A 27,398-nucleotide genomic window follows, 5' to 3' on the forward strand; every position below is an offset into this window, starting at 1 on the left:
CTATCTATCTATCTATCTATCTATCTATCTATCTATCTATCTATCTATCTATCTCATATCTATCTATCTATCTCATATCTATCTATCTATCTATCTCATATCTATCTATCTATCTATCTCATATCTATCTATCTATCTATCTATCTCATATCTATCTATCTATGTCAGTTTATTCTCTATTGGCTGAACTTAGGCAATACATACACACTAGATAGCCGTCGGCCCCTTGCTCATTCATCTGACTGTTAGACCTCCCGACTCCTGCACACACATGCCGTCGCAGTTTGGCCAAGCATGCACGAATTCATATGGTGAGGGGAATAAGCTGCTTGCAAACTCCTATGGTGACAGCTTATTCCCTGTGAGAACAAAAGGATTGGGCATGTTGAGTTCAAACTACCTAATCCTTCCTTCGCCCGACATCTACTATCGGAGGAGAATTGGCGGATTTGCAAACATGTAATATACATGGCCAGCTTTAGGTGGTTGCACCAGGCACACCATTTGTCACTACTGATAAGAACACTGGGCACCAGGAATCTTCACCACCATTCCAACACTTAGTACCCAAAGCTATAGGAAGGCAACTTTATTGTCTTCACATATTGCCAGTCTTTTCAATGGGGCCAGCGGCAGCAGCGCTAGCCCCATTGAAAAGAGATGGAGAATGCCAAAAACTTCTGCCACAGCTGTAACAGCTGTGACAGCTGTGGCAGGAGTCTCCTTCATCCCCGCGGGGACCGCGGGGATGAAGCAATGCTCTGCCACAGCTGTCACAGCTGTGGCAGAAGTCCCCCCGGCATTCTAGCCCATTGCTTTCAATGGGATCGGCACTGCTGCCAATCCCATTGAAAGCACTGCTTTCTGCCAAGCCCCGCGGAATGATTATCAGGGAAGGGCTTGAAATATAAGCCCTTCCCCGATAATCATTAATGAGTGTGTAAAAAAATTTATTACTCACCTCTCCTGCGCTCAGCCGCGTCCTCCTGCTGGCTCCCTGGCACTGCTAGTAAGCTCTTTCAGCAGTCGGGGATTTAAAAATCCCCGCCTCCTGAAAGGGCTGTGCAGATTGGCTGAGGGCTCAGCCAATAGCAGCTACTGCTTAGCTATTGGCTGAGCGCTCAGCCAATCACACATAGCCCTTAGCTATTCATTCATGAATAGCTATATCTTAGCCATTGAAAGCAATAGAATGCCGCGGACGTCTGCCACAGCTGTGACAGCTGTGGCAGAGGATTCCTTCATCCCCTCGGTCGCCGCGGGGATGAAGGAAACTCCTGCCACAGCTGTAGCAGAAGTCCGCGGCATTCTTCCTATGCTTTCAATGGGGCTAGCGCTGCTGTCGCTAGCCCCATTGAAACCACTTGCGATATGCCGGTTCTATACCGGCCTCTTTCTTGCGCTGCGATGCAAGATTTTTCTTGTGCTCTTGCAGCGCAAGAAAGAAAATATCGCCAGTGGGTGGGAGCCCTAAGAGAGTGAAGCGCCAATCATCTACCATCTTACCAACTATTAGTGTTATACAATGTTGCACTGAGTATAAGGTTACATCTCAGTGTCCGAACTTAGATCCCCATAGGGCGGTCCGGGTCTCGCAGCTGTTACTATGTAGCCACATTATGTCCGCTGACCCCAGCCCTACTACTACTTCCATCCTCAGAGATTGGGGGATGACGTCTGGATGTTGTGTTCCAACACTATCTGGAAAACCTCATTTCACAAATGGCTTTATTTCCTCACCCGCCTTTCCATTTAATGTCGGATGATAAAAATGTCACCGGAGCCGTTAAAAACTGTAAAGGAAAAAAAAAAGCGAATTGTTTGTACAGCGAGAAAAGCGATCTCACTTTAAAGCTGATCCAGGATGTTTAAATAAAAGTGTTTCCGTTCTATCAAAGCTGTTTAATTTCCTTCAGGCAGTCACCCAAGAGATTGGCGCTGAATGGCTGCGCTTGTTATGCAGGTATTTTATGCGAAGCGTCTTAGATCTCTCGCTGAAGGGAAAGCTTTTATGAGCCACTAATGTAAAAGGTTTAGAAGAGAAAGGTGTTTACGGAAGATAGGAAGACGCGGCTTGTAACTGAACGTTATCTGGTGACGTCTCCCACTGACTCCACATGAAAGTTACTGGAAGCTCCGCTCTTACTTGCAGCCTTTTATACGAATGCGCCATTTTATTGCATGGCTGGATGTTGCAGCAAGAGCTTAGCTATAGGAAGTGCAGAGGTAATAATTGCACCCGGGCCCAAATGGCTGGTGGTGCCCAAAGGCTTCTCTGCCACATAAGACACTAGTATTATAAATCTCTACTACAAGCACATCAAGTTTTAAAACATGCACACCCTCCCCACCACCTGCCATCACCCCATCCCCTTTATGTCATCGCCAAACCCCCTCAATCCCTAAAGCTTTTTGAGGCTAAAAATAATAAAAATACATACTCACCTAATTCTGCAGGCTACATTTCCCCATCCAACTCCTCCTCGGTCTCCGCTTACTTCTGTGCCCGGATAAGCATGTGCCTATTATGTAGGGATGCCACCTTTGTAAAAAAAAAAAAAAAAATACCAGCCAAGCTAATAGAAGTTATAATGCCCTCTTTGGTGTCTTCTGTAGTATTAGTGCCCCCAGTAATAATAATGCCCATTTTAGTGGCCCAATAGTATTAGTGCCCTCTTTAGTAGCCCTAGTGGTATTAGTGCCCTCTTTGGTGGCTCCCAATAGAATTTTAGTTCCCTCTTTAGTGACCCCAGTAGCAATAGTGCCATTTTAATAGCCCAAAAGGTAGTAGTGGCCCTGTGTAAGGACTGTGGATGTGGAACCTCTGTGTCAACCTACCGGGTAGGTGAAGATCCGATCTTGCACGGCTGACAGCCAACACCAGTGTGGGAGGTAAGATACCAGATGAACAGCCCTGTATATAGATAGAAGGTATCTTGCCCTGAACTAATAACCAGGAGAAGGAGACCCCTGCCTACAAGCGGAGCACAAGGTAGCAAGGTAACTGCTGAAGCAGCAGCTGGACGTGAAGTGAAGGGAACAAACTCTCAACAACACTGCAGCAAGGTCTGAAAGGCCCAGGGCAGCTATATATGGTAGTGATTAGAAAAGGAGCATCCGCAGAACAGGAGAACAGAAGCTATAAACCCTAGGAGTGCTGGAAGAGAGTGAATATAAGCTCAGGGAACAGAGAGAATGGGCTGACGCCCATATTTGCCAGACACAGAAGCAGAAGATTGTGTCTAAACAGTGCACCTAACACCCTGTAGTGGCCCCAGTAGTAATAGTGTCCCTTCTAGTAGCCCCAGTAGTAATAGGGCCCCTTTTAAGTGCTCTCCTCACCTATGTACCTTAGGACAGGCAGCGACTCTGAAGCTTCCATTAGGACACGGCTGCACAGCTCACTGGAGATCATCGCCCCTTGCCCCACTGTCCAGCAAGATCCCCATAGAGGTTAGAATAATGTTTGTGGTTTGACTGAGCAGATTTTAGGACAGCTGAGGTTGTCTTGCAATAGCAACCTGCCATAAAGGTAACCTGACCATGCTAATGCTATCAGGCCAATAAAAGGAAGAGGATCTGATACCTGACATGGATCAATTCTGTGTTCCAAAAATGTACACTACCGTTCAAAAGTTTGGGGTCACATTGAAATGTCCTTATTTTTGAAGGAAAAGCACTGTACTTTTCAATGAAGATAACTTTAAACTAGTCCTAACTTTAAACAAATGCACTCTATACATTGCTAATGTGGTAAATTACTATTCTAGCTGCAAATGCCTGTTTTTTTGTGCAAAATCTACAAAGGTGAATAGAGGCCCATTTCCAGCAACTATCACTCCAGTGTTTTAATGGTACAATGTGTTTGCTCATTGGCTCAGAAGGCTAATTGATGATTAGAAAACCCTTGTGCAATCATGTTCACACATCTGAAAACAGTCTAGCTCGTTACAGAAGCTACAAAACTGACCTTCCTGTGAGCAGATTGAGTTTCTGGAGCATCACATTTGTGGGGTCAATTAAACCCTCAAAATGGCCAGAAAAAGAGAACTTTCATCTGAAACTCGACAGTCTATTCTTGTTCTTAGAAATGAAGGCTATTCCATGCGAGAAATTGCTAAGAAATTGAAGATTTCCTACAACGGTGTGTACTACTCCCTTCAGAGGACAGCACAAACAGGCTCTAACCAGAGTAGAAAAAGAAGTGGGAGGCCGCGTTGCACAACTAAGCAAGAAGATAAGCACATTAGAGTCTCTAGTTTGAGAAACAGACGCCTCACAGGTACCCAACTGGCATCTTCATTAAATAGTACCCGAAAAACACCAGTGTCAACATCTACAGTGAAGAGGCGGCTGCGGGATTTTGGGCTTCAGGGCAGAGTGGCAAAGAAAAAGCCATATCTGAGACTGGCCAATAAAAGAAAAAGATTAAGATGGGCAAAAGAACACAGACATTGGACAGAGGAAGACTGGAAAAAAGTGTTGTGGACGGATGAATCCAAGTTTGAGGTGTTTGGATCACAAAGAAGAACGTTTGTGAGACGCAGAACAAATGAAAAGATGCTGGAAGAATGCCTGACGCCATCTGTTTAGCATGGTGGAGGTAATGTGATGGTCTGGGGTTGCTTTGGTGCTGGTAAGGTGGGAGATTTGTACAGGGTAAAAGGGATTCTGAATAAGGAAGGCTATCACTCCATTTTGCAACGCCATGCCATACCCAGTGGACAGCGCTTGATTGGAACCAATTTCATCCTACAACAGGACAATGACCCTAAACACACCTCCAAATTGTGCAAGAACTATTTACAGCAGAAGCAGGCAGCTGGTATTCTATCGGTAATGGAGTGGCCAGCGCAGTCACCAGATCTGAACCCCATTGAGCTGTTGTGGGAGCAGCTTGACCGTATGGTACGCCAGAAGTGCCCATCCAACCAATCCAACTTGTGGGAGATGCTTCTAGAAGCGTGGGGTGCAATTTCACAAGCTTACCTGAACAAATTAACAGCTAGAATGTCAAAGGTGTGCAATGCTGTAATTGCTGCAAAAGGAGGATTCTTTGACGAAAGCAAAGTTTGATGTAAAAACAATGTTATTTCAAATACAAATCATTATTTCTAACCTTGTCAATGTCTTGACTCTATTTTCTATTCATTTCACAACGCATGGTGGTGAATAAGTGTGACTTTTCATGGAAAACACAAAATTGTTTGGGTGACCCCAAACTTTTGAACGGTAGTGTATAGGGAAGAAGATACGCAACTGTCCAAAACAATGGCGCAGCTCATCTCACAAGGAAACAAAGTATCCAACAGCTACTGTACAAATATGAAGGACATAGACCATTAGGTTGTCCCCATAGACATTGGAATTCAGATGGTCCCATGGAATAATTAACCCCATGACTTTGGCTAGCTTTAGAGGGGATCCCTTCAGACTTCATGTTCTCTTATGATACTACATTTCAATGTTGGGTGAAGTTTTTTTTACCATATATTTTCCTCTGTTTTAGGTTTTCTGAGCAAGAAACCATTGTAGAAAGTTTTATACTTGAAGTAAAAGTTACTGAACCCTTGGCTAGTATTGCAGTGGTACAAAACTTCCTAGAAATTCCAGAATTTTATGGGATTTCCTCCAAACCACTGGATAAAAACATTCTGTCATTCAAGCCAAGCTCAGAGAAACCTCGATCCAATTGTGTGGTCAAGACTCTTGTCTCAGATTTAAGTCTTCCAGGCTATGGACGAGTTGTGATAGAAGAACCAAAACGGGACAGTAGACTAATGTCAGGGTCTCCAGTGAACCTACGAGCGAGGAGCTGTAAGTATAACATTTCCAATGACAGGATCCACTTTCAAACAATTAGTTTTATTTGGGCTGCACTAGACCAGTGAACCAAGACGGGCAAAGGGGGTCAACTGAAGACCAATGTACCCATTCAAGGTAGAAGTCTGCTATTCAATGTAGGAATAGTGTAAAGATCAACCAAGACATGGAAAGTTATCATGTCAGATACACACATAAAAGTACTTTTCCACTCCTGACTTCAACTACCTGAGTACTAATCATAGATAGCAATTGTCAACTTCCAGTTACAATGAGCCCACTCATAGATAGTAACTTTCTTTCCATTGTAGTTACCCAGAGTGTTTGTAGCCTTTTCTCTAGACAAGGTTAGCCACACTCAAAGATTTTGCTCCCTCCAATTTGACCATTAAGTCAAAAACTCTCCAACCTCTCTTTTTGAACTTAAAGGAGTTGTCTCATTTAGAATACCCATTTTAAAACAGCTCATTAAGGCATTTCGAAATATAAGAACCATTCCTTTGTTAAGGTCCTCGATGAAATAGCAAGAGTAGCGAGCAGCCATGAAGGCAGCCTCTTTTGAGAGCATCTGACACATCTATGCATTACAAAGATGGCCCATTTAATTCAATAAGAATGTTGTCATACTTAATTTTTCCTGTGGGGGCGCTGCAGAGAAAGCGAACACTTCTTGCCCTGTTACCCATGGATTACAGCTGAAGAATAGGTCCCCCTCGTAATACTAAATCCACATTTTGACACTGAAGTTGATTCATAGGTTCTCTTTGTTGATATACTTGGAAATCCACCATAGCATAGAATGGTAGCAGTCGTTTTTGGTCATGTTCTAACGCACCTGATTTACTGCTATTGTATCTCTTCCACTCAGACAGACAAGACCGAGTGCAATGTTCTGGGAACAAAGTATGCCATCCTGGATTCAAGGAAATGAAACCGCTAAAAACCAACTGTGCTGATTTTTTGGAGCTGGGAATCAAGTATGAACATCTGAGTCCTCCTTCTCCCGACGTGGATTACATCCCTCTCCAGATAGAGTATCGCAGCCAAGACGGCAAGAAACAACTGCAGGTCAGATGTGTGCGGTGGGTCGCTAGTAAACATTATTTTTTAGGAAACATATAATTTCTGCATCCTCTTATGCCTCTTCTCTACTATTTCTTGCATTCTTCTTCTTCATGTTCCGAGTTTTCTGTTTTCCTTATATTTTTCTTCTTTCTCATCTTATTTTTTGTTTCATATTTTTAGTTTCCTCGGTTTCCACCTGCTTTCTTATCCTTTCCTCTCTTTCTTCCGCTTCATTATTTTCCATGTTTTCTTTTGATTCTTCCTCTTCTTTTTCCTCTTCTTCATTTTCCTTATCTCCGTTCTCTTCTTTTTCCTCTTCTTCATTTTCTTTATCTCCGTTCTCTTCTTTTTCCTCTTCTTCATTTTCCTTATCTCCGTTCTCTTCTTTTTCCTCTTCTTCATTTTCCTTATCTCCGTTCTCTTCTTTTTCCTCTCCCATATCTTCTTCCTCTTCATCTTTTTCTCCTCTTCTAATTTCTTTTTTACCGTCCATCTATCTTTTTTCCTATTCCCATCCTTCTTTGTTTTCTTCATTGTCATCTTCCTCTTCTTCATCTACTATACTTTCTCTGCTTCTTTATCTTATTCTACTCCTGTGTGATCTTCTCCTCCACCTTGTATATATTCTTCTCTACCCCTCCTTTTTTTTAGTAATCTTCTTTATCTTCCTTGTTTTCTTTGGCTTCCTGTTCCTTTTCCTCTTCACCCTTAGCCTAATCTTCCTTATTTAAGTTATCTTCCCTTACCTCTTACTTTCTCTTCTTTTTCCTCTTCCTCTTTACTCCTCCTTGGTATTTTCTCCTTTCCATATCTAAGTCATTTCCTTTCCCATCCTCCTTTTTTTCCTTTCTCTTCTTCATCTTCCATATTTGTTCTCATTTCTTTTCCTGCTCCTTATATTCCTGTTCTATAACTTTGTAGGTTTCTTTGTCGTCTTTCTTTTCTTCTCACTCAATGTTTTACCTTTCCTATCCTGTGTCTTTTCTGTCCCATCTTCTTCTTCACCGCTCCTTCTTCTTCATCTTCATCTTCCACATTTTCTTTTCCATCTTTTTCTTCTCCCTCAACTTTGTTTTCTTTTCCATCTTCTTCCATTTTCTCTTCTCCTCATCCATTAGGACTTGTGGAATGATATATTAAGTATATAATAAATAGATGCTTCTAGTCATTAATAAAATTACTTCTGACTTTCTTACAGTCCCAAAATGTATGGATTCCTGTAAACATCTTTGGCGCTGTCCCCAACACGCCGCCCCGTGCGGCCTTCATGCCATCTTTTATTTTGGAAATTGATCAGTTTATCCTAACTCCACTAACTACAGCCACGCTAGACGCTGAAGATGACGAGACTCCTAAGAACAAGCTTGTATTCATGATAACTAAGGCGCCACCACAGGGGTTTATCACACATCTGGATGATCAAACCAAACCAATTACATCTTTTACATGGCAGGATCTTCATGAAATGAAAATAGCCTATCAGCCCCCAAACACCACCCACCCGGAGAGACGCAACTATGAGGTGAGACTCATCACAATGTATCTGTCTAAACTGAAATACAAAGGCCAGTCAATGTGGGCACTGTGGGGCTTACTAAAGGAAGAAGGGGCCCAACTCAGATTGGACATATCCTTCCTTCATGCATTGGTGTAAAGTTGCTTTACAGGGAGGGTCTAGCCCAAAATCTTACTCACTATATGTAACTTCTTCCTTTCTTGTAGGTTGAATTTCAGGCAATTGATAGTCACTTTGTAACCAGCCCCCCAATAATGGTGCACTTCTCCATAAGGACTGCAGAGACAAATGCTCCAAGGGTGTCTTGGAATACAGGTAAGTAGTCACAGCAAAACCACAAGGTTTTTCTCCAAAACATGACAGAAGAGGGAATGTGCAATGTAGAGTAAGGGAGTGTGCTGATCTTAGGGGAGGCAGTGACCCATCCACTTGTGATGATGTCAGCAAGGACAAGGCGGTATATAACAGGCAGTGTCATGATGTGAGGAGGTGAATGGAGATGAGTAGTAAGTCACCAACTGACAGTTACATAGAGTTACATACTGAGAGGATCAGGGTTCTGGCAGCACAGAGCATTTTAGGAGAGTACCCTGAGTTTCTGGGGAGCAATGACCTGTCCACTCATGTGATGATGTTAGTGTTGAGCAAACCGAAACAGCAAAACTCTGTTTTGGGTTGAAGTTTGCTAAAAGTTTTGTTCAACGCTAACACAAACCTTGGCCAGTTCATCTTAGCTTAGCCCATTAAAATGGTGGCTGCTTCTTCTTCATCCTCCTTTTCCCTCTTCATTTTCCCACTCCTTTTCCTTCTTCCTCTTCATATTTCTCTTCCCTCTTTCTCTTCCTTTTCTTTTTCATCTTCATCTTCCTATTTTTATTCCATTTTCCTCCTAATTTCCTTTTTTTTTTTACTTTATCTTCTTCCTATTCCTTTTCCCCATACCGCTTCGTTTTCCCATTTCCTTTCCTTCTTCCTCTTCATATTTCTTTTCCCTCTTCCTCTTCTTTTTTGTCTTTCTCTTCCTATGTTTATTTCCTTTTCCTTTTGATTTCCTTTTTTTTCTTTATTTTCTTTTTTTCCTCTCCCTTCTCCCTCCACCTCTTCCTTTTCTTCTTCTTTTTCTCCTTCAGCTTCCTTCTTTTTTTCTCTCTTCCTTTTCATTTTATTCTTCCTCTTCAACTTCTATTTCTTATCTTTCGTCTTTTTTCATTAACTTTGCCTTAAAAACAATTCAAAAGTACTTACAACCCCTCCTAGGTGACCCAAGAGTGCTCTACAGGACTTTTCTTGCCCTTAGACAGTGTTACACACCAGTTTTAGGGGTTGTGGTGGCGTTCTGGTTTGGTTTGAAATAATTTGGGCCGAACCAAACTTTTTGACATATACGATGAACTAACCGAACTTTTGAAACGTTCGCTCATCGCTATTAGTAAGGATAGGGCTGCATGTGACAAGAGTCTTGATGTTAGAAACTTGCCCTGCAGGTCTGAACTTGCTGGAGGGACAGTCGCGGCCCATCACCTGGGCTGTTTTTCAGATTGTGGATGTTGATAACCTTCAGGCCGTTCGGCTTGTAACTGTGGATGGATTGCATCATGGACGTCTCACGCTCCACGGTAAGTGATTAGTCATTTTCAGTCTGTATTTCCATGCTGGGAATTCATGTATACTCCAGGAATGTGGAGGGAGCAGGTAATCAGCAGCACAGAGTATTTTAGCAGGTGAATAAACACATCTTATTTGAGTCATGTGATGATGCTTGTACTAGGGGCAATATATGAGAAGGAGGAATGGAGACCATGGGAGGTGGAATGAGCAAGGTCCTCCAGCAGCGCAGAGCACTTCAGCAGATAAGTTTGTCGATTTTGTGGGAAGCCACAAACTGATGGTTACCTAGCGGAACAAGCAGACCCCAAGCAGTACAGAGTAGTTTAAGATATGAATGCTTTGAGTTTTCCATTTGTGCAATAATACACCACCGCACAGAAAAAAGACAATGCCATGAGGATTTCGGTGCAGCATTATGCAATTTTCAAGGTATGTTCAGGCAAACTCTGCAAATTGATGCCGTTTTGGGCCGATCGTGTGATCGGGGAGCATGGTAACGGGAAAATTACTGCGTGAAGCTTCCCTTGGAGAAGTCACCCACACGGAAACTGCTTTGTGTTGTTGTTCTTGGTGTCTGGATCAAGATTAAGGAGTGAAGATGTCTCTAAGACGCCATCAAGAGCCATTTCATCAAAATCAAAGTTCACTAAAGGTTTCATCATTGGGCTGCGTAGTGCCAGTTGGTCTGTAGCATGATGAGGCACAAACTCAATGGGATAACACAAGTGTATGCATCTTCGTAGTGAGACCGGAGAGCTGGGAAGAACGTTGGAACGCAAATCTGTGTGCTCCAATATCGTCAATAATTGGCTGAGATAGGCTTGAGGTCCAGCCATCTGTTGCAAAGACTGCCCGTCGCACTGCCCCATCGTTGTGAACACTTGCAGTGGTGTCACTCCAGAGCTACCTGGCATGGTATGGCACAGTGTGGTATTCAATGCCGAATGGAGATTCAGTTTCAGTAATGAAGATTGGCACATGAGGCTCTTGAGACGATGTGGCAATTGGGCTGATCCTTCTGCCATATTGGAGCAGCACACAACTCATGAGCGTGGAGTCATGGTTTGGGCTGCCATCAGCATCAACAGTTGATCAACTCTAGTGCTAATTGGAGGCTGATTGACAGCATGTTGTTATATTGATGAGGTGCTGCAGCCCGTTGCACTACTATATTTTCAGGGAGTACCCAACGCCATTTTCCAACAGGATAATGCACAGCGTCCAAGTGACTTCTTGGCCAGCATCATCCCCAGATCTCTCCAATCAAGAATCGGTGGGACGCAATTGGATGTGGAGTGATCATTTTCCCATAGCATCATAATGAAGATGAACTGTGGACTCTGGTCACCACCATGTGGTCCGCTCCACTCCAGGACAGGGTTCCCGCGCTCACTGAATCATTGCCACGTTACGTTATTGACCATATCGCCCAACATAATGCCCCACTACTTACTGATCATCCTGTTTATTGGGCCGCAGGAAACGTGGCATTGTTTGAAATTAAATCAATTGTTCAGAACTTCATCCTCTATATTTGTGTTGCGTTTTGTCTCCTTTTGAGCATTTATTCATGGTGCAGCATTTTCTCTGTGAGGTGGTGTATTATGGGAAGAGCGGGATACTTATTACAGAAGGTTCTGAAAGTTTCTGGAGTCCAATGTATGTGCATTCAACAAGTCTAGGTTCATGCATTCAACAAAGCCTGGACCATAGTTGAATACATAAACAAGGTTCTGTCTCATCCATAATCTTTGTGCCTTTTCCATCAGGATCGAAGGCTTTTACATTCACTGTACAAGACATCAGGGATGGGGCCGTCCACTACCATCATGATGACAGCGACACAACGAAGGATTACATTGTGTTCCGTATTTTTGATGGCAGACACAGTATACGCCACAAGTTTCCTATAAACATCCTTCCTAAAGACGACAGCCCACCATTTTTAGTCAACAACATTGGGCTTGAAGTCACTGAAGGTGGCGCCATCCCTATAGAGAGGGACACGTTAATGGCGTCAGATTTGGACTCCAGTGATGACCACATTCTTTACAATATCACAAGGCCAACTAAAGCTGGAGAGCTGGTGAGGAAATATTCTGCTGAAAGTCCAGGTAAGTCAAAGATGTTTAGGTATAGACCCAATTATATCATCCTATGATACTTCTGCAGGAAGCCAAAAAGAGATTACATGGGCAATCAAGAAAGCCATTCATGTCACCATAGACTCTAATAGTGATGGAACAGGGAAGATGTTCCAACCTGACCTAGAGGTGCAGGTCAGTCGGCAGCTGACCTCTGGGACCCCCATGGATCCTGAGGATGGAAGAGACATAGCGCTGATTTAGCGCTTTGTTCCCTTCCAAGTTTTCTTTGCATAGTAGCGCTTATGATTGCCTGACCGTGCAGGAAAATGCAACCGGAGCATAGATTGACTTGGAGTGAGTTGCATTGTAACCCCTGTGCAGTCAGTGGCCAGAACAGCTCTAAACCACTGCAGTGTCCCCTTCATGGTCAGAATCAGTGGGGGACCCAATGGTCGGACCCCGACTGATCACAAGGTAATGACATTTCCTAGTGTATCATCACTTTAAAAGACTGCAAAACCCCTTTAATGGAACTTACCTGCTTCCAATTTTGCACACTCTAGGCCTTATTAGCACGGTCGATAGTAAATCGCGCCCAATATTCTTGGGTTCAATTCACATCGCACAGCACATGGTCACTCTGCCTGTTTGCTGTCCAATGTGTGGGATATGGCCCATTTATATGCACTATTCTTGTGCTACGATATGCCTATATTGTAGAAAAAAGTGCCCATGTAAATAAACCAATGTAAATAATAGATGGCATTTTCATGCGTCTCGCAACGCTTAAAACTCGCTCGCTAACATTGACCATGTAAATACGGCCTTACAAAGAGGGCAGACGTAAGGGAGTACAAGTGCAGGATCAGACTACGGCGGGTTTGTTTGTAGTCTGTAGTCGTGGAGACACATACAGTAGGTCTGCACAGGAGCTGTAGGCACAATGGTAGTAGATTTTTAATCAGGACTATTTGAAAAGTTTAATCTCTTAGTTGAGACTCATTAGAACTCTAGAAAAAGGTTTGCAAAAGTATACACGCCCTTTACTGGAAAAGGACAAGAAATTACCGTATTCATTTTTGTTTTTTATGGTTTTTTCTATCATCACCTCCTATAACTTTAGGGGTTCCAGTAGAAACTTTCCTGCAGAGAGATCTGTTCCGTGATCTGATTTATTACAGACACTTCGGAGGAGAAATATTCCAAGACTCCTTTGAATTTGTGTTATCAGACAGTCATGAACCTCCAAACTATTCAGAGAGACAAGTGAGTACAATTATCAACCCCCACAGGACATGAATAAGGGAACGGGGTTATGATGATAGGAGACTATAGAGGTAAAAGGTGACGACTGGCTAATACCTATCAGGCTTATTTAACATTGTGGCCACCATGACACGTGCTAGCTGCTGCCACCGGCACATGAACTTTCCTGGTAATTGCCGGGCTGCATGTAACGCTATTACACAAGCTGTAATGGCACTTATATAATAGTGCCTTTGATCCAGGGCTAATATTCATTAGGTGTGACTTATATTTGTAGTATTCATGGGCCCAGGTTAACAAATATTCATCATGCCTGACTAATGTGCAGGAAGCAAAGACTAATACTCATTAGGACAGATTAAAGGATTAAGTGCATGCTAATGGTTAAGAAGCCCGACAAATAGCATCGAAGCCATAACTAATATTCATCAGAACTGTTTAATATTAATGGGGCAAACCAACAATTCCTGAGAAAGACTGATTAATATTCATTAGGTCCCAAAAATCGTTATGAGGAGGGACTAATATTCATGGGGACTGATTAATATTTATGAGAACTTATTAATATTCCTAAAGAATGTCTAATATTCAGGAGGAGGACGGACGAATATTCATGTGACCTGCCTAATATTCCGAAAGACTGCAAAAAGGCCCATTTAGACACAACGATTATCGCTCAAAAGCCGCCTTTTGAGCGATAATCGTTGTGTCTAACTGCACAGACATCGTACAGTTTTCGTTAAGCTGTCGCTCATCTTTGTCTTTCAGCAAGCTGAAAGACAGCGATGAGCCTTACCCGGGATTCACAGCGGGATACAGCTGATACTATTGTTTCAGCTGTATCCCGCTCCCTGATAACGGGCTGATTATGAAGAACAGAGCCGTCCAGCTCTGTTCTCCATACCCCGCTCGGAGCGCTCAGCTGTATAACAGCCGGGCGCTCCGTGCAGAAAAAAGCTGGATGCAGAAGACAAGCGGGGACATCCCGCATGTCTTCTGCATCCTCCGCTCCGAGCGCTCGGCTGTATAACAGCCGGGCGCTCGGAGTGGAGAACAGCTGGATGCAGAAGACAAGCATGGACACCCCACTTGTCTTCTGCATTCTCTGCTGGCAGCGCAAGGTAATTGCTCATCTTGCGCTGTAAATGCCTCAACGATGACCGCTCAAAAGTCGCTTGAGCGACATCTTTTGAGCAATTATCCTTGTGTCTAAATGGGCCTTAATAGTCCTGACAGGCTTAATATTCATGAGACAGGACTAATATTCATGAGTAGGGCTAACTCGTACGCATAAGAACGGACTACTATTCGTTAGGCAGGACTGTCAAATGTTTATGAGGGAGACTGATAAATAGTCATATGGATTAAATAATATTCATGAGGAGGTCTGTCCAGCTAATCTTCATGAGAAGTGCTAATGTTCAAGAGAACTGACTAATATTCATCAGGACAAGCTAATATTCAATAGTCATATGGAGGACTGCCTAATATTCTTGAGGACTATCTAATATGTTTGAGAACTGACTAATATTCAGGAGGCAGGACTAAAATTCATGAGGAGAGCTGTCCAATATTCATTAGGACTGACTAATATTCATGAGGACCATGTAATATTCAGGGGATCTGACTAATATCCATAAAGACTACCTAATTTCAGGAGCACTGACTACTATTCAACAGAACTGACTAATATGCATGAAAACTGACTAATATTCATGAAGACTGATTTAGGCAAAAACATATGGCTGTATGCGCAGCTACGCTTGACGCTATGGAGCATAGTTGTGCATGAGCAGTTTTTGTTTTTTTCTTGTAGCATTCTAACTCCACACTATAGCGCGCGAGTTTGAATAAAACGGCTGGAAGATGTGTCCTGCCTAACTACGTACGGGAAAGATAGGCCAAGTCCTATCTTTTCTCGCCTGTACTATTATACCCCGTTTCCCCTAAAATAAGACAGTGTCTTATATTAATTTTTGTTCAAAAAGGTTTAACTTTTTTACATGTATAGCTGCCTGGACACTATTTAAATTGACTTTTTAAATTAACTGTTAGCAGGGCTTAATTTTGAAGTAGGGCTTATATTTCAAGCATCCTCAAAAAGCCTGAAAACGCATTTTGCATCCTCAAAAATTCTGGAAAATCATGCTATGTCTTATTTTCAGGGTATGTCTTATTTGTAGAATACTGCTAATGAAACCGAAACCATTGTAATCAATAGTTTCGCTTTGATCCATAATGCAGCTGTGATTATCCTGGCCACAAAACAAGACAAAATCACGCCTTTATGAAGAAGCCGTAATATTCAGAAGAGCAGACTATGGGCTTAAACAAATGGGTGCATGTGCTAATACACTCGCCGCTACAGAGCGTATTAGTGCATAAACCGGGGTTGTTGTTTTTTTTTTTGACTATTCAAACTTTGTGCTAAAGCGCAAATTAAAAAATAAAAGGAAAAAAGATATGTCCTGCCCTATGTTTTCTCACATGTAGAAAAACTGTGTGCGAGAAAGATAGGGTAAGTCCTATCTTTTCTCGTGAATAGTATTAATGTGCGAGAATCCCGATAGTGAAAATGAAATCATTGGAATCAATTGGTTCGTTGCGTCCCATTATGCGACCGTAAATTTCCCAGCTACATAACAGGATGAAAACACACCCATGTGTTTAAACCTTATTTTCATGAGGACTAACTAATATTGATAAGGAGGACTGTCCAGTGTTTATAAGGAGGATTGAGTAATATTCCTGAGGACTGACTGCTATTTCTGAGGACTGACTGCTATTTCCGAGGACTGAGTACTATTCCTGAGGACTAACTGCTATTCCTGAGAAGTGAGTACTATTCCTGAGAAGTGAGTACTATTCCTGAGAAGTGAGTACTATTCCTGAGAACTGAGTACTATTCCTGAGAAGTGAGTACTATTCCTGAGAACTGAGTACTAGTCCTGAGGACTGACTGCTATTCCTGAGGACTGAGTACTATTCCTGAGGACTTACTGCTATTACTGAGAAGTGAGTACTATTCCTGAGAACTGAGTACTAGTCCTGAGGACTGACTACTATTCCTGAGGACTGACTGCTATTCCTGAGAACTGACTGCTATTCCTGAGGACTGACTGCTATTCCTGAGGACTGACTGCTATTCCTGAGGACTGACTACTATTCCTGAGGACTGACTACTATTCTTGAGGACGGACTGCTATTCCTGAGGTCCACATGCCACCACTGAGTACACGGTCCTGCTTTTTCTAGACTGTTATCATTCACATTGCTCCGGTGAAGGATCAGCTACCTACAGAAGCAGATGGAACCAGAAGACATCTTTCTGTGAAGGAGAACGAGGTCAGCCGCATCACCAGACAACACCTTCATTTTACCGATACAGAATCCCCGGACAGCCAGCTTGTATATACCGTCAGCAGACCGTGCTACTCTGCGATGTCTCCAGGGTGGGAAGAACGCTTAGTATATGTTTATTATCACCTAATATGACTGTAATAATACTGCATGGTCACATCATATCTGCATGATACCAAGAGAGGACTTTTTTAGTACATTTTATGTTTGCTGCTGTCATTAAACAGAAACAACGTACAGTTTCAGTGGCTGAACACCGACCGGTCCTGTCCTAATCCCACTTTCACACAGCTGCAGTTTGTTACAATGTATCAGTGAGTACAGGGCATGAGAGAGTATCATGTTATGTTTAGTTTGCCATAAGGGTACGTTCACACGGCGGAATTTACCACAAAATTTCCTGCTTGAATTCCGCGTCTAAAAAACGCATTAAAATTCATACTTTTTTGCCTTGGATTTTAGTGCAGATCTGCGTGCGGATAAAACCCTGTCAATGCGCAAAATCCACATGCGGAATTCCAAAGCGTTTCCACATCAAGGCGTGACATATCCCTTCTTGATACAGAAACATGATTTTCTGCGTCAGAATTCCGCATGTGGCTAAATCAGCGTGTGGATCAGTGTCAAAAACTGCAATAAGAAGCTGTAGATTTTAATGCGGTTTTAGGGCTTCTACCCACTAGCGTTTTTTTTTACGCTGCGATATCACTGCGTTTTGTGCTTTTGCGATTTTTGTGCGATGCGATTTTAACATTAGAAAGTCCCATTGAAAAAAATGCAGCGATTTCACAGGGTTAAAAAAAAAAAAACGCTAGTAGGTAGAAGCAGAAATCCGCCGCTTTGCCCGCAGCTATTAGGCTCTATTAAACCTAATAGCACAATGCTTATGGTGCGGAATTCCGCACCGTAAAATCACCCGTCCTCACCCGCGGCATGCTCTATTTACCGCGGGTGTACGTGCGGACGGCTTCCATTGCAGTCAATGGAAGCCGTCCGTCACGGTATCTTCCGCTGTAGCACAGCGGAAGATAGCGTAAAACCGCTTCCCCGCCTACCGCAGCCGCATCCTATGACGCGGCCGGCGCGTCATGTGACGCTGTGGGCATGTCATATGACGCGGCCGGCGCGTCACGTGACGCTACGGCGTGTCACGCACTCTATTGCGCATGCGCGCCGAAGCGTCATGCGGGACCTGGGACGCCGGATCCGCAGGTAAGTATTTGGGTCTCTGGGGGGGCGACGGCCTTAAGGTGGAACTTACACGGAAAATATTGTGGCAAATTCAGCCAACTGAACATACCCTAAGGCCGGATTTACATGAGCATAAGCGTATTTGCTTATGGTTTTGCGGAATGGGCTTGAATTTTCACATGGGCATCTGCGTATTTTACTGTGCCATTGGAAAGCGCAAGCTGTGCGCAATTGCATGCGCCAAAATACGTGCACCGATGCACTCAGCCATAGATGTGCCAATAGTTTCATGAGTACAAAATGTTCTTTTTAACCGGTGCAGGAAAATAGAGCGTGCTTTGTATTTTTTTGCATGACCAAATTGCGCACGCCAAATACGCACATGTGAACAGATCCACTGAAATCAATGGGTTCTATTTTCTGCGTATTGGGCACGCAGTTTTTTTGTGTGCAAATATGTTTATGTTAATCCGGCCTAAGTGATACATTGTATCAAAAGCTCAACTATGACAGGTTTTCTCCCTCTCATTGAAGAACATTGTCTCTATGTATGCACTGACAGCAAGCAAGGATCTTGAAAATGGGGAGGAGGATATTAGAAAATGTTAAAACTTTGCATTCTAAAATGATTGAGCTTTATGTACCAGTCACCGGACAATGCAGGAAGAAGCCGTTGAGCTCCTCATGTACAGTAATATATATATTTCTTCTTCCTTTCTCTTGTAGCCTACAAGATGCTGGAAAATTGATTTTTCTAGACGCCTCAAGACTTTTAGAAAAGAACCCATCAATTGCCAGCCTCAGTTCCTTCACTCAGGTATATACTATATGTTGTGGGGTGTCTATGAGTTTCTATGTTCCTTATAGATGTTCATGTCAAAACCTTTTTCATTATACACAATTCCTCTATACATATTCTAACTCCGCGGATAGATAGATATGAGATAGATAGATATGATATAGATAGATATGAGATAGATAGGAGATAGATAGATAGGAGATAGATAGATAGATATGAGATAGATAGATATGAGATAGATAGATATGATATAGATAGATATGAGATAGATAGATATGATATAGATAGATATGAGATAGATAGGAGATAGATAGATAGGTATGAGATAGATAGATAGATAGATATGAGATAGATAGATAGATAGATAGATATGAGATAGATAGATAGATATGAGATAGATAGATATTAGATAGATAGATATGAGACAGATAGACAGATATAAGATAGATATAAGATAGATATTAGATAGATATTAGATAGATAGTGAGATAGATGATAGATATAAGATAGATAGATAGATAGATATGAGATAGATATGAAGTACATGTGATAGATAAATATGAGACAGATATAAGATAGATATTAGATAGATAGATAGATAGATAGATATGAGATAGATAGATATGAGATAGATATTAGATAGATATGAGATAGATAGTAGAGGTGAGCGAGCACCAAAATGCTTTGTCCAGGCTTTGTTCATCTTGATGAGTGTAAGCCTGTTGGCACTGTCAGTTGACAGGCGGCTACACTTATCCATGATGATTCCCCCAGCTGCACTAAACACCCTCTCTGACAAGACGCTAGCCGCAGGACAAGCAAGCACCTCCAGGGCATACAGCGCGAGTTCAGGCCACGTGTCCAGCTTCGACACCCAGTAGTTGTAGGGGGCAGAGGCGTCACCGAGGATGGTCGTGCGATCGGCTACATACTCCCTCACCATCCTTTTACAGTGCTCCCGCCGACTCAGCCTGGACTGGGGAGTGGTGACACAGTCTTGCTGGGGAGCCATAAAGCTGTCAAGGGCCTTAAAGAGTGTTGGCCTGCCTGTGCTGTACATCCTGCCTGATCTCCGCGCCTCCCCTGCTACCTGGCCCTTGGAACTGCGCCTTCTGCCACTACCGCTGTCGTATGGGAATTTTACCATCAGTTTGTCCGCCAGGGTCCTGTGGTATAGCAACACTCTCGAACCCCTTTCCTCTTCGGGTATGAGAGTGGGCAGGTTCTCCTTATAGCGTGGGTCGAGCAGTGTGTACACCCAGTAATCCGTAGTGGCCAGAATGCGTGTAACGCGAGGGTCACGAGAAAGGCATCCTAACATGAAGTCAGCCATGTGTGCCAGGGTACCTGTACGCAACACATGGCTGTCCGCACTAGGAAGATCACTTTCAGGATCCTCCTCCTCCTCCTCCTCCTCCTCAAGCCATACACGTCCTCTAGGCCTACCCCTACCCCTCAGCATGCTGTATTACCAGGAATGCAGAAACACAACACTGTAATTTAATGTGCCGCTTATTGGCCTGTGGTTGGAGGCTGAGTTCGCTTACGGAACGCCAGGAAATAATTTTGCGCAAGCCTGCTGTAACACTTAGCTGGCTGCGTATTTATTTTGAGAACTACAACCCGCAGCAGACACAGACCCAGAACACTGAGCAGAGTGACAGGCAGGCCAAATAGTTTTTTTTCAAATATTTTTTTCTAAAGGCCCACTGCGTATATTCAATCGATAATATATGTCTTCTGTCCCTGCCTACACAATTCTATCCCTGTAGTATTACTGCAGGGCGCAATGCTCTGCACGGCCGATATAGCAAAAAAAAAAAAAGTGCAACACTGCTAAAAGCAGCCTCCACACTACTGCACACTGTTAGATGTGGCCCTAAGAAGGACTGTTGGGGTTCTTGAAGCCTACACTAACTCCTAACGCTCTCCCTACAGCAGCTCCAACACTATAGCACTGTCCCTCAGCTATCTCACAACGCATCTGAGGCGAACCGCGGGAGGGGCCGATTTTTATACTCGGGTGACACCTGATCTCCCCAGCCACTCACAGCAGGGGGGTGGTATAGGGCTTGAACGACGCAGGGGGAAGTTGTAATGCCTTCCCTGTCTTTCAATTGGCCAGAAAAGCGCGCTAACGTCTCAGAGAGGAAACTGAAAGTAACCAGAACATCGCGTGGTGCTCGTCACGAGTAACGAGCATCTCGAACACGCTAATACTCGAACGAGTATCAAGCTCGGACGAGTACGTTCGCTCATCTCTAATAGATAGATAGATAGATAGATATGAGATAGATATTAGATAGATAGTGAGATAGTGAGATAGATGATAGATATAAGATAGATAGATAGATAGATAGATAGATAGATAGATAGATAGATAGATAAATATGAGACAGATATAAGATAGATATTAGATAGATATAGATAGATAGATAGATAGATATGAAGTAGGTAGATAAATATGAGACAGACAGATATGAGATAGATATTAGATAGATATGAGATAGATAGATGTTTATTAGAGATGAGCGAACGTGTTCGTCCGAGCTTGATATTCGTGCGAATATTAGGGTGTTCGGGATGTTCGTTATTCGTAACGAACACCATGCGGTGTTCGGGTTACTTTCACTTCCTTCCCTGAGACGTTAGCGCGCTTTTCTGGCCAATTGAAAGACAGGGAAGGCATTACAACTTCCCCCTGTGTTGTTCCAGCCCTATACCACCCCCCTGCTGTGAGTGGCTGGGGTGATCAGGTGTCCGCCGAATATAAAAGTCGGCCCCTCCCGCGGCTCGCCTCAGATGCCTTGTGAGTTAGATGAGGGACAGTGCTGTTTGTACCGGAGCTGCTGTAGGGAAAGAATTGGTAGTTAGTGTAGGCTTCAAGACCCCCCAAAGGTCCTTATTAGGGCCACTGATAGCTGTGTGTTGGCTGCTGTTAGCAGTGGCAATTAATTTTTTTCTCAAAATCGCCTCTGCAGAGCGTTTCACCCGGCATTAGGGACAGAAGTGTTGGATAGGCAGGGAGAGTGTTAGGAGTGAGTGTAGCCTTCAAGAACCTCAACGGTCCTTTCTAGGGCCATATTTAACCGTGTGCAGTACTGTGCTGGCTGCTGTTAGCTGTGCTGCATTTTTTTTTTCTTCTCAAAATCGCCTCTGCAGAGCATTGCACCCTCCATTGATACTGCAGGGAAAGAATTGTATAGGCAGGGCCACAACACAGTTATTATTCATAGAATATACGCAGTGCTGCCTTTTGGTGGAAAAAAACTGAAAATAATTGTATTTGTCCTGCCTCTGTCCGTCCTAAGGGCGGTGGACACGTGTCGGCTGCGTGTGCAACGTTTAAAAATCAGACGCACCCAGCTACGTTTTACTCCTGGCTTCGCCATTTGCTTTCCTTAATTGGGAAAAAAAATACCTGCTCTGCCAGAGTTAATAACTCTGCTACCCTCACGTTCTGTGCCACATTAGCAGGGCCACAGCACAGTTATTAAACTTCTCATGTTCATTGAATATACGCAGTGCTGCCTTTTGGTGGAAAAAAACTGAAAATAATTGTATTTGTCCTGCCTCTGTCCGTCCTAAGGGCGGTGGACACGTGTCGGCTGCATGTGCAACGTTTAAAAATCAGACGCACCCAGCTACGTTTTACTCCTGGCTTCGCCAATTGCTTTCCTTAATTGGGAAAAAAAATACCTGCTCTGCCAGAGTTAATAACTCTGCTACCCTCACGTTCTGTGACACATTAGCAGGGACACAGCACAGTTATTAAACTTAGATTATTCATTCACTAGAGGCAGTGGGGCCTTTCGTTTTCAAAAAACGGAAAAAATTATATTTGGCTGCAGTCTTGCGCCAATTTATTTCCTGCCTGTGAAATCAAATCACTGGTAATACAGCATGCTGAGGGGTAGGGGTAGGCCTAGAGGACGTGGACGCGGCCGAGGACGCGGAGGGCCAAGTCAGGGTGTGGGCACAGGCCGAGCTCCTGATCCAGGTGTGTCGCAGCCGACTGCTGCGCGATTAGGAGAGAGGCACGTTTCTGGCGTGCCCACATTCATCGCCCAATTAATGGGTCCACGCGGGAGACGGTTATTAGAAAATGAGCAGTGTGAGCAGGTCCTGTCCTGGATGGCAGAAAGTGCTTCGAGCAACCTATCGTCAACACGCAGTTCTGCGCCGTCCACTGCTGCAAATCCGAATCCTCTGTCTGCTGCTCCTCCTTCCTCCCAGCCTCCTCACTCCACTACAATGACACCTGCTCAGGAGCGGGAACACTCCCAGGAACTCGGGCCCCTGCTTAGATTGGGCAGCAGCGGTTCCTCTCCCACCAGAGGAGTTTATCGTCACTGATGCCCAACCATTCGAAAGTTCCCGGGGTCCGGGGGAAGAGGCTGGGGACTTCTGCCAACTGTCTCAACAACTTTCTGTGGGTGAGGAGGACGATGACGATCAGACACAGTTGTCTTGCAGTGAGGTAGTAGTAAGGGCAGTAAGTCCGAGGGAGCAGCGCACAGAGGATTCGGAGGAAGAGCAGCAGGACGATGAGGTGACTGACCCCACCTGGTGTGCAACGCCTACACAGGACAGGTCTTCAGAGGGGGAGGCACGGGCAGCAGCAGGGCAGGTTGCAAGAGGCAGTGCGGTGGCCAGGGGTAGAGGCAGGGCCAGACCGAATAATCCACCAACTGTTTCCCAAAGCGCCCCCTCGCGCCATGCCACCCTGCAGAGGCCGAGGTTCTCTAAGGTCTGGCAGTTTTTCACAGAGACGCCTGACGACCGACGAACAGTGGTGTGCAACCTTTGTCGCGCAAAGCTCAGCCGGGGAGCCAACACCAACAGCCTCACCACCACCACCATGCGCAGACATATGATGGCCAAGCACCCCACAAGGTGGGACGAAGGCCGTTCAGCGCCTCCGGTTTGCACCCCTGCCTCTCCCCCTGTGCCCCAACCTGCCACTGAGATGCAACCCCCCTCTCAGGACACAGGCACTACCGCCTCATGGCCTGCACCCACACCCTCATCTCCGCTGTCCTCGGCCCCATCCAGCAGTGTAGTTCAGCGCACCGTCCAGCCGTCGCTTGCGCAACTGTTGGAGCGCAAGCGCAAGTACGCCGCCACGCACCCGCACGCTCAAACGTTAACCGTCCGCATAGCAAAATTCATCAGCCTTGAGATGCTGCCGTATAGGGTTGTGGAAACGGAGTCCTTCAAAAGTATCATGGAGGCGGCGGCCCCGCGCTACTCAGTTCCCAGTCGCCACTACTTTTCCCGATGTGCCGTCCCAGCCCTGCACGACCACGTCTCCCGCAACATTGTACGCGCCCTCACCAACGCGGTTACTGCCACGGTCCACTTAACAACGGACACGTGGACAAGCACAGGCGGGCAGGGCCACTACATCTCCCTGACGGCACATTGGGTGAATTTAGTGGAGGCTGGGACAGAGTCAGAGCCTGGGACCGCTCACGTCCTACCCACCCCCAGAATTGCGGGCCCCAGCTCGGTGGTGGTATCTGTGGAGGTGTATGCTTCCTCCACTAAAGCACCCTCCTCCTCCTCCTCTGTCTCGCAATCAAGATGTGTTAGCAGCAGCATGTCGCCAGCAGTCGGTGTCGCGCGGTGTGGCAGCACAGCGGTGGGCAAGCGTCAGCAGGCCGTGCTGAAACTACTCAGCTTAGGCGATAAGAGGCACACGGCCCACGAACTGCTGCAGGGTCTGACACAGCAGACCGACCGCTGGCTTGCGCCGCTGAGCCTCCAACCGGGCATGGTCGTGTGTGACAACGGCCGTAACCTGGTGGCGGCTCTGCAGCTCGGCAGCCTCACGCACGTGCCATGCCTGGCCCACGTCTTTAATTTGGTGGTTCAGCGCTTTCTGAAAAGCTACCCACGCTTGTCAGACCTGCTTGTAAAGGCGCGCCGGCTCTGCGCACATTTCCGCAAGTCCCACACGGACGCTGCCACCCTGCGCACCCTGCAACATCACTTTAAGCTGCCAGTGCACCGACTGCTGTGCGACGTGCCCACACGGTGGAACTCTACGCTCCACATGTTGGCCAGGCTCTATGAACAACGTAGAGCTATAGTCGAATACCAACTCCAACATGGGCGGCGCAGTGGGAGTCAGCCTCCTCAATTCCTTTCAGAAGAGTGGGCCTGGTTGGCAGACATCTGCCATGTCCTTGGTAATTTTGAGGAGTCTACCCAGGTGGTGAGCGGCGATGCTACAATCATTAGCGTCACCATTCCTCTGCTATGCATCTTGAGAAATTCCCTGCAAACCATAAAGGCAGCTGCTTTGCGCTCGGAAACGGGGGCGGGGGAAGACAGTATGCCGCTGGATAGTCAGGGCACCCTCCTGTCTATTTCTCAGCGCGTAGAGGAGGAGGAGGAGGAGCATGAGGAGGATGAGGAGGAGGGGGAAGAGACAGCTTGGGCCGCTGCTGACGGTACACCGGCTGATTGCCTGTCATCCTTTCAGCGTGTATGGCCTGAGGAGGAGGAGGAGGAGGAGGAGGATCCTGAAAGTGATCTTCCTAGTGAAGACAGCCATGTGTTGCGTACAGGTACCCTGGCACACATGGCTGACTTCATGTTAGGATGCCTTTCTCGTGACCCTCGCGTTGCACGCATTCTGGCCACAACGGATTACTGGGTGTACACACTGCTCGACCCACGCTATAAGGAGAACCTGCCCACTCTCATTCCCGAAGAGGAAAGGGGTTCGAGAGTGTTGCTATACCACAGGACCCTTGCGGACAAGCTGATGGTAAAATTCCCAGCCGACAGCGCTAGTGGCAGAAGGCGCAGTACCGAGGGCAAGGTAGCAGGGGAGGTGCGTAGATCGAGCAGCATGTACATCCCAGGCAGTGCAACAGTCTTTAAGGGCCTGGCCAGCTTTATGGCTCCCCACCAAGACTGTGTCACCGCTCCCCAGTCACGGCTGAGTCGGCGGGAGCACTGTAAAAGGATGGTGAGGGAGTACGTAGCCGATCGCACGACCATCCTCGGTGACGCCTCTGCCCCCTACAACTACTGGGTGTCGAAGCTGGACATGTGGCCTGAACTAGCGCTGTATGCCCTGGAGGTGCTTGCTTGTCCTGCGGCTAGCGTCTTGTCGGAGAGGGTGTTTAGTGCGGCTGGGGGAATCATCACAGATAAGCGTAGCCGCTTGTCAACCGACAGTGCCGACAGGCTAACACTCATCAAGATGAACAAAGCCTGGATTTCCCCAGACTTCTGTTCTCCACCAGCGGACAGCAGCGATACGTAAGCAATACGTAGGCTGCACCCGCGGATGGAAGCTACGTTCTCTCTCACCATCCAAAACGGGGACATTTCTGCTTCATCAATCTGTGTCTAATATTCCTCCTCCTCCTCCTGCTCCTCCTCCTGAAACCTCACGTAATCACGCTGAACGGGCAATTTTTCTTAGGGCCACAAGGCTCACTCAAATAATTTTTCTGAACAATTTTTATAAGTTTCAATGCGCTTAAAAGCGTTGGAACTTTAACTTGAACCAATTTTTCGTTACACTGGGCTGCCTCCAGGCCTAGTTACCACTTAAGCCACATTAACCAAAGCGATTAATGGGTTTCACCTGCCCTCTTGGCTGGCCATGGCCAATTTTTGGGATGTACATTAGTACTGTTGATACAGCAATTTTTGTGGGCCCTCGCCTACAGTGTAATCAAATTAATTTTTAGCCCACCTGCATTCCAGCTGACGTTACCTCAGCTGTGTTGGGCAATGCAATGGGATATTTCTATGTACCGCCGGTGGCTTCCTGGCACCCACCCAGGCAGTGGGTCCACAGGGAGTTTAACCTACATGTGTCCACTTCTAAAGAACCCCAGTCAGACTGGGGCATGCAGTGTGGGCCGAAGCCCACCTGTATTACGCACGACATTACTACCTCAGCTGTGTTGGGCAATGCAATGGGATACTTTTGTGTACCGCCGGTGGGTTCCAGGGAGCCACCCATGCTGTAGGTGCACACGGAGTGTAACCTACATGTGTCCACTTGTAAAGAACCCCAGTCTGACTGGGGCATGCAGTGTGGGCTGAAGCCCACCTGTATTACGCACGACATTACTACCTCAGCTGTGTTGGGCAATGCAATGGGATATTTCTATGTACCGCCGGTGGCTTCCTGGCACCCACCCAGGCAGTGGGTCCACAGGGAATTATAAATGCATCTGTTTCCACTTGTAAAGAACCCCAGTCTGACTGGGGCATGCAGTGTGGGCCGAAGCCCACCTGTATTACGCACGACATTACTACCTCAGCTTTGTTGGGCAATGCAATGGGATATTTTTGTGTACCGCCGGTGGGTTCCAGGGAGCCACCCATGCTGTCGGTCGACAGGGACTTCACAATAGGGAGTTGTACCTGCCTGTGTCTATGAATTAAAAAGCCCGGTCTAACTGGGGCATGCAGACACCTTGACAGAATGAATAGTGTGTGGCACATAGGTTCCCCATTGCTATGCCCACGTGTGCAGCTCCTGATGGCGGTGGCACAGGATTCTATTTCTCATTGCTTCTGTACAGCATTGTGGGCTATCGCCCCGCCCCTTTTAAAGAGGGTCGCTGCCTAGCCGTGCCAACCCTGTGCAGTGTGTGCCTGCGGTCCCTCGTCATGGCAGACGCACTTCTAAATAGACATGAGGGTG

General features: G+C 45.5%; 1 protein-coding gene across 2 annotated transcripts in view; it reads left to right on the forward strand.

Annotated features, from left to right (window-relative positions):
- LOC136621897 (FRAS1-related extracellular matrix protein 1-like) overlaps nucleotides 1-27,398 on the forward strand; it is a 207,117-nt gene that overhangs the window by 35,337 nt on the left and 144,382 nt on the right. For both annotated transcript variants that reach the window (XM_066597747.1, XM_066597746.1), the window contains exons 4-12: nucleotides 5,510-5,817; nucleotides 6,692-6,891; nucleotides 8,087-8,410; nucleotides 8,611-8,719; nucleotides 9,889-10,020; nucleotides 11,782-12,126; nucleotides 13,223-13,365; nucleotides 16,621-16,817; nucleotides 18,643-18,733. In XM_066597747.1, coding sequence (XP_066453844.1) covers nucleotides 5,510-5,817; nucleotides 6,692-6,891; nucleotides 8,087-8,410; nucleotides 8,611-8,719; nucleotides 9,889-10,020; nucleotides 11,782-12,126; nucleotides 13,223-13,365; nucleotides 16,621-16,817; nucleotides 18,643-18,733 — 1,849 coding nt within the window. The remainder of the gene's footprint in view (nucleotides 1-5,509; nucleotides 5,818-6,691; nucleotides 6,892-8,086; nucleotides 8,411-8,610; nucleotides 8,720-9,888; nucleotides 10,021-11,781; nucleotides 12,127-13,222; nucleotides 13,366-16,620; nucleotides 16,818-18,642; nucleotides 18,734-27,398) is intronic.

The sequence above is a fragment of the Eleutherodactylus coqui genome, chromosome 3 (assembly GCF_035609145.1).
Source record: "Eleutherodactylus coqui strain aEleCoq1 chromosome 3, aEleCoq1.hap1, whole genome shotgun sequence".
Lineage (NCBI taxonomy): Eukaryota > Metazoa > Chordata > Amphibia > Anura > Eleutherodactylidae > Eleutherodactylus > Eleutherodactylus coqui.